Raw genomic sequence first — 7,223 nt, forward strand, 5'->3', positions numbered from 1 at the left:
GGGGGGGGCGGCGAGCTCGGCGCTCGATTGGTCGCGCCTGCCGCACAATGAATGGCCGCTGAGCGCGGCGGCGGCACCGGGAGCGGGCCCGGCCCCAGCGCAGCCCCCCCCGGGCACGGGGTAAGGCCGAGACCCCCCCCCGGGACGGAGCCGGTGCCCCCCTCACCCCCCCCCCTTTCCCCTTGTACCGGGCTGGGCCCGGCCCTTCCCCCCTTCCCCCTCCCAGACCGGGCCTGGCCACGGTGCTCCCCCCGCCCCGCCCCCAACCGGGGCCTGGGCCCCTCCCCCCCCCCCGGTATCTCCCCCCTCCCCCCCCTCCGGTATCCCTCCCCCTCCCCCCGGTGTCCCCCCCCCGGTATCCCTTCCCCCCCCCTTCCCCAGTTTGCCCCCCCCCCCCCCCGGTTTCACCCCCCCCGGTGTCCCCTCCCCCCCCCCGGTTTCACCTCCCCCCCCCCCCGGTATCCCCTCCCCCCCCATACCCCTGCCCTTCCCCGGTTCCCCTCCCCCCGGTGTCCCCCCCCTCTCGTTCTGTTCCCTCCCGGGGTAGGGAAATTTGGGGGAAATTCCCCCACCCCCAAATCCCCCCCCCCTTCTCCCATTTCTTTCCCTAAATCCCCCTTCCCCCCCAAAAAAAAATCCTCCCTCATCTCTCATCTTTGTCCCCAAATCCCCCTGTCCCCAATCCCCAACCCCCCCCATTTCCCACCCCCACCCCCAAATCCCCCAGATCCCCCCCGTCTCCAGCCCTGTCCCCAAATCCCCCCATCCCCAAATCCCCCTCATCTCCTGTCCCCAAATCCCCCCATCCCCACCCCCCAAATCCCCTTTCTTTCCCATCCCTGTCCCCACATCCCCTCACCTCCCATCCCCAATCCCCCCCAGCCCTGTCCCCAAATACCCTCGCCCGCATCCCCTCTCCCCATTCCTGTCCCCAAATCTCCCCGTCCCCACCCCCAAATCCCCTTTCTTTCCCACCCCTGTCCCCAAATCCCCTCAACCCCATCCCCTATCCCTATCCCCAAATCCCCTCGTCTCCATCCCCAGATCTCCTTATCCTCCATCCCTGTCCCCAAATCCCCCCACCCTCATCCCCAAATCCCCTTTCTTTCCCATCCCTCTCCCCAAATCCCCTCGTCCCCATCCCCTCTCCCCGTCCCCACCCCAAAATCCCCTTTCTTTCCCATCCCCATCCCCAAATCCCCCCACCCTCACCCCCAAACCCCCTTTCTCCCCACCCCTCTCCCCACACCCCGTCCCCAATCCCCTCACCCTTCCTCACCCCCCCCCTCCACCGACACCTCTCCCCTTTCTCCCCGCAGCCCCCCCGCCGCCCCCCGCCATGGCTCAGACGCTGCAGATGGAGATCCCCAATTTCGGCAACAGCATCCTGGAGTGCCTGAACGAGCAGCGGCTGCAGGGGCTCTACTGCGACGTCTCGGTGGTGGTGAAGGGCCACGCGTTCAAGGCTCACCGCGCCGTGCTGGCCGCCAGCAGCTCCTATTTTCGGGACCTTTTCAACAGCAGCAAGAGCGCGGTGGTGGAGCTGCCGGCCGCCGTGCAGCCCCAGTCCTTCCAGCAGATCCTCAGCTTCTGCTACACGGGGAGGCTCAGCATGAACGTGGGCGACCAGTTCCTGCTGATGTACACGGCGGGCTTCCTGCAGATCCAGGAGATCATGGAGAAGGGGACCGAGTTCTTCCTCAAGGTCAGCTCGCCCAGCTGCGACTCGCAAGGGTTGCACGGCGAGGAGGCGCCGTCCTCCGAGCCCCAGAGCCCCGTGGCGCAGACCTCGGGGTGGCCCTCGGGTGCCGCCGGTGCCGCCGCCGCGCTGCCGCTGGTGTCCAGGGTGAAAACGGAGCAGGGCGAACCCGACGGCGTGCAGTGCACCTTCGTGGTCAAGCGCCTGTGGGACGGGGGCCCCAAGGACGGCGGCGGCGGTGGCGGCGGCGGCGGGGGGGGCAACGGCAGTCGGAAGATGGCCAAATTCTCCACGCCCGAAAGCGGCCGCCAAGCCCCGGCGTTGGCGCCGGCGGCACCGGGAACGGTTCCGGCACCGGCTCCCGGCCCCAGCGCCGCCGATCAAACCAGCCCCGGGGGCACCTCGAGCGCCTACACCAGCGACAGCCCCGGTTCCTTCCACAACGAGGAGGATGAGGAGGAGGACGCGGGGGAGGAAGGCTCGGACGAGCAGTACCGCCAGATCTGCAACATGTACACCATGTACAGCATGATGAATGTAGGGCAGGCAGGTGAGGCCCCGCCCACCGGGCGGTGGGGGGCGTGGTCAAGGAGGTCACGCCCATTTGGGGTGTGGTTCCGACGAGGCACGCCCATTGGGTGTGGTGTGGGGAGGGTCCACCCGTTTGGGGGTCAAGATGGAGCTGGGGGTCTGTGGGGCTCTGGCACGGAGGGGGCGTGGTCAACGTGAGGCCCCGCCCATTGGGCGTGGTCATTATATGCCATACCCATTGGGTGTGGTGAGGGGAGGCTCCACCCATTTGGAGGTCAAGGGGGAGCTGGGGGGTCTGTGGGGCGGTGGCATGGAGGGGGCGTGGTCAACGTTTGGCTCCGCCCATCTCGTTGTGAGGGGGCGTGTCTGGAGAGACCCCACCCACTGGGCGTGGCCAATGAGGCCCCACCCATTTGGAGGTCGTGGGGGTGGTCCCCTTGGGGGCGTGGCTAAAGCAAGACCCCGCCCACCAGCCTCGGGGCGTGTGAGAGGCCCCGCCTACTGGGTGTGGTCGTGGTGATCCCCTCCCACTGGGTGTGGTCAGTGGAGGCCCCACCCATTTGGGGTGTCAAAGGGGTGCTGGGGGTGTGGCCAAAGTGAGGCCCCGCCCACCTGTCCCAGGGGGGCGTGTCCGGGGAGTCCCCGCCCACTGGGTGTGGTCACACAAGGACCCGCCCATTTGGAGGTCAAAGGGGTGTTGGGTTTCCCATGGGGGGTGTGGCCAAACTGAGGCTCCACCCACTCGGGGGTGTGGTCAAGTGGGTGTGACTGATGAATGGGGGCGTGGTCAAGTATTGGGGGCGTGTCTTGGAGGAGTGGGCGTGGCCACCTGATGCCCCGCCCCCCTGGGGGCATGCCTGGAAGCCGGGCTCCACTTCTGAGGGTGTGGTCAGAGGGGGCGGGGCCTGATGCACCCCACCCTGGGCGTGTCCATGGAGGGGGGCGTGTCTTATGAAACCACACCCCTTGCGGACATGCCACGCCCCTTTTGGAGGCGGGGCTTGCTCCGGCTCCTCCCCCAGGCGCTCTTATACCCAGGACAGAGCCGTGCCCTGCACCCCCCCACCCCCATCTCATTGAGGAGGGGGGGCCGTGGGGGGGTCCAGCCCCCATTAACCCCCCCCTCACCCCCTTATTGCCCCCCCCCCAGCCTCCGAGAAGGTGGAGGCGCTGCCGGAGCAGGCGGCGGCCGAGTCGCGGCCCCGGGTTCGAGTGCGGCAGGACCTGGCCTCGCTGCCGGCCGAGCTCATCAACCAGATCGGGAACCGCTGCCACCCCAAGCTCTACGACGAGGGCGACCCCGCCGAGAAGCTCGAGCTCGTCACCGGTACACCCCGAGGGTCCCGTGGGGCTGGGGGGGGTGGTCCCCAAGACCCCTCCCCACCTTATTTTACCCCCCCCCATCCAGGCACCAACGTGTACATCACGCGGGCGCAGCTGATGAACTGCCACGTGAGCGCGGGGACGCGGCACAAAGTCCTCCTGCGGCGCCTCCTCGCCTCCTTCTTCGACCGGTGAGCCCCCAAAACCCCCCCCCCTAAACCACCAGGGGGTGTGCTCCCCAAATTCTCACCCCTTTTCCCCCCCCCCTTGCCTATTTTTTTTTTTTTTGGCTCCCCCCCCCGCCAGCAACACGCTGGCCAACAGCTGCGGCACGGGGATCCGCTCGTCCACCAACGACCCCAGTCGGAAGCCGCTGGACAGCCGGGTGCTGCACGCCGTTAAATGTGAGGGGGGGGCACGGGGGGGGTGCCCCGAGGGGTGTTTGGGGTGGGGGGGGGCGCCCCGAGGGGGTGAGGGGGGAGGGGGAGGTGTGCTGAGGGGTATGGGGAGGGGGGGCAGGCTGGGGGGTGTTTGGGGTGGGGGGGTGCCTTGAGGGGTGTTTGGGGTGGGGGGGCAGCCCGAGGGGTGTTTGGGGTGGGGGGGGTGTCCCGAGGGGTGACCCTCCGCAACCCCCTCTATAATCCCCCATAACCCCCCTATAACCCCCTGATAACCCCCCATAACCCTCCCAAACCTCCCCATAACCCCCCTGTAACCCCCCTCATAATCCCCCTGAATTCCTCCATGACCCCCCCAAACCTCCCCATAACCCCCCCCTAACCTCCCCCTAACCCCCCCAATCCCCTCTTAACCCCCCTATAATCCCTCCCCAACCCCATAACCCCCTATAAGCTCCCATAACCTCCCTATAACCTTCTGATAACCCCCTGTAACCCCCCTGAACCTCCCATAACCCCCCCAAACCCCCCCATAACCCCCTATAACCCCCTGATAACCCCCCATAAGCCCCCCAAACCTCCCCATAACCCCCCTGAATCCCTCCATGACCCCCCCCAATCCCCTCTTAACCCCCCTATAATCCCTCCCCAGCCCCATAAACTCCCCATAACCCCCCTGTAACCCCCCATAACCCCCTATAACCCCCTGATAACCCCCCATAACCCCTCCCCAACCCCCCTAAACCCCTCTTAACCCCCCCCATAACCGCCCTATAACCTTCACCAACCCCATAACCCCCCCCAATCCCGCCATAACCCCCCTATAACCCTCCCCAACCCCCCTAACCTCCTCTTAACCCCCTGATAACCCCCCATAACCCCTCCCCAACCCCCTGTAACCCCCCTATAACCCCCCTGTAACCCCCCCAAACCCCCCCATAACCCCCTATAACCCCCTGATAACCCCCCATAACCCCTCCCCAACCCCCATAACCCTCTATAACCCCCTGATAACCCTCCATAACCCCCCTATAACCCTCCCCAACCCCCCTAACCTCCTCTTAACCCCCTGATAACCCCCCATAACCCCTCCCCAACCCCCTATAACCCCCTGATAACCCCCCATAACCCCATTTTTTTTTTAATTAATTTATTTATTTTTTATTACCCCCCCCCCCGCCAGTCTACTGCCAGAACTTCGCCCCCAACTTCAAGGAGAGCGAGATGAACGCCATCGCGGCCGACATGTGCACCAACGCCCGGCGCGTGGTGCGCAAGAGCTGGATCCCCAAACTGAAGCTGCTGATGGCCGAGGGCGACGGCGCCTACACCTCCTTCATCAACGACACCGGCAAGCTCGAGCCCGACATCATGGGCCCCGAGCCCCCCTTCGAGCCCGCCGGCCACGAGCCCGAGGGGGGGGCGCCGGGGGAGGGGTTGCAGTGAGCCTGCGCCCCCTCTGTGCCCCCATCCTTGGGTCCTGGGAGGGTGGAGAGCCCCCCCCCATTTGGGGTAGGAGCCCCCATTTGGGGTGGAGAGCCCCCATTTGGGGTGGAGAGCCCTCATTTGGGGTGGAGAGCCCCCCCCCCTTTAGGGTGGAGAGCCCCCCCTTGGGGTAGGACCCCCCCCCTTTAAGGTGGAGAGCCCCCCCCTTTAGGGTGGAGAGCCCCTGTTTGGGGTAGGATCCCCCCCCCATTTGGGGTGGAGAGCCCCCCCTTGTGGGGTAGACCCCCCCCTTTAGGGTGTAGAGACCCCATTTGGGGTGGGGAGCCCCCCCTTGTGGGGTAGACGACCCCCCCCTTTAGGGTGGAGAGCCCCCCCTTGGGGTAGAGATCCCCCCTTTTAGGGTGGAGATTGCCCACCCTTGGGGTGGAGAACCCCCCCCTTTAGGGTGGAGACCCCCCCTCGGGGTGGAGACCCCCCCTCGGAGTAGACTCTCTGCTTGTGGGGTGGAGATCACCCCCCCCCCTTGGGGTAGACCCCCCCTTAGGGTGGAGACCCCTCCCCTTTGGGGTAGACCCCCCCATATGTGGGGTGGACCCCCCCCTTGGGGGCAGAGACCCCCCCCCCCTTGGGGTAGAGACCCCTCCTCTTGCAGTGGAGGCCCCCCCCCATGGGGTGGAACCCCCCCCCCTTTAGGGTAGGCTCCCCCCCCTTTGGGTAGAGACCCCCCCCCCTTTGGGGTGGAGGCCCCCCTCCCCCCTTGGGGTCCCTCCCAGCCCAACGTGGGGGTCCCCTGCCCCCAGGGACCCCCCCCGGTGACCCCTCCCCCCACCCTCCCCATCTTCTAGGTAGGGTGGGGGGCTCCGGGACCCCCCCACACTGGTTTTGGGGCTCTTGGGGTTGGGGGGGGGGGGGGAATGGGGGGGTGCATTACCCCCCCAGCCTTGCTGCGCCCCCCTCCCCAGGAATTTTGGGGAGGGGGGGAGCCAAGGAGCTGCTGAGCTGGGGGGTGGGGGGCGCGGGGGCCCCCCCATCCCTCCCTAGGGGTGCTGGGCCCCCCCCCCTCACCCCAGGGCTGGCGTTTCTCCAGGCAACCGCATGTGTCCCCCCCCCCCTCGTGTCCCCACCCCCCCCCGGGGGGGCTGGCACCTCTCTGGGCACCCATGTGGGGGTGTCCCGGTGCCCCCCCCCCCCCAGTCCCGGTGTCTCCCCCTGCATGTGTCCCCCCCCCCACCCCGGGGCCAGAGTCTCTCCAGGTGATCGTGTGTCCCCCCCCCCCTCGTTGTGTGTCCCCCCCCCCCCATTGTGTGCCCCCCCCTAGGCGATGGCACGTGTCCCTCCCCCGGTGTCCCCGTTGTCCCCCCCCCTTACCCCAGTGGTGGAATTGGGGTGCCCCCCCCTGCCCCAGCTCCCATATGAGGTGGGGGGGGCACAGTTTTGTGGGGGGGGGGGGGGGGAGGTGACAGGTTTGAGCCCCCCCCCGGGGAAACTGAGGCACGACGTGACGGCTCCCGGGGGGGGGGCTGAGCCAAGGCATCCCCCCCCCCGTGTGCCCCCCAATTTATCCACCCCCCCCCAATTTATCCACTTTCCACCCCCCCCCCCAGGTCTCCTGACGTTCGGTCAAGTGCCTTACCCCCCCCCCATCCCCCCCCCGTCCCCCCCCCAGCCCCTCATCACCACTGGAGCGGTGGGGGGGGGGGAAAGGGACCCCCCCCAGCCCCTCCCTGTCCCCCCCCTTTGTCTCAGCCCCCCCCCCCCCCGTGATGAGTGGCACCGGTCTCAGCCCCGCTGTGGTCCCCCCCCCCGCACCCCCCCCCAGCCCCATG

The 7,223-nt window shown here is 67.7% G+C and overlaps 1 protein-coding gene across 1 annotated transcript; it reads left to right on the forward strand.

Annotated features, from left to right (window-relative positions):
* Window positions 1-1,324: 1,324 nt before the first annotated feature.
* Window positions 1,325-5,799, forward strand: NACC1 (nucleus accumbens associated 1). Its single transcript, XM_084540674.1, has 5 exons — window positions 1,325-2,249; window positions 3,381-3,557; window positions 3,639-3,744; window positions 3,860-3,957; window positions 5,135-5,799. Exons 1-5 carry the CDS (start codon window positions 1,340-1,342, stop codon window positions 5,395-5,397), a joined length of 1,554 nt encoding a protein of 517 aa, XP_084396800.1. The 5' UTR covers window positions 1,325-1,339; the 3' UTR covers window positions 5,398-5,799.
* The last annotated feature ends 1,424 nt before the right edge of the window (window positions 5,800-7,223 follow it).

The sequence above is a fragment of the Aythya ferina genome (assembly GCF_964211825.1).
Source record: "Aythya ferina genome assembly, contig: HAP1_SCAFFOLD_1402, whole genome shotgun sequence".
NCBI classification, from domain to species: Eukaryota; Metazoa; Chordata; class Aves; order Anseriformes; family Anatidae; genus Aythya; species Aythya ferina.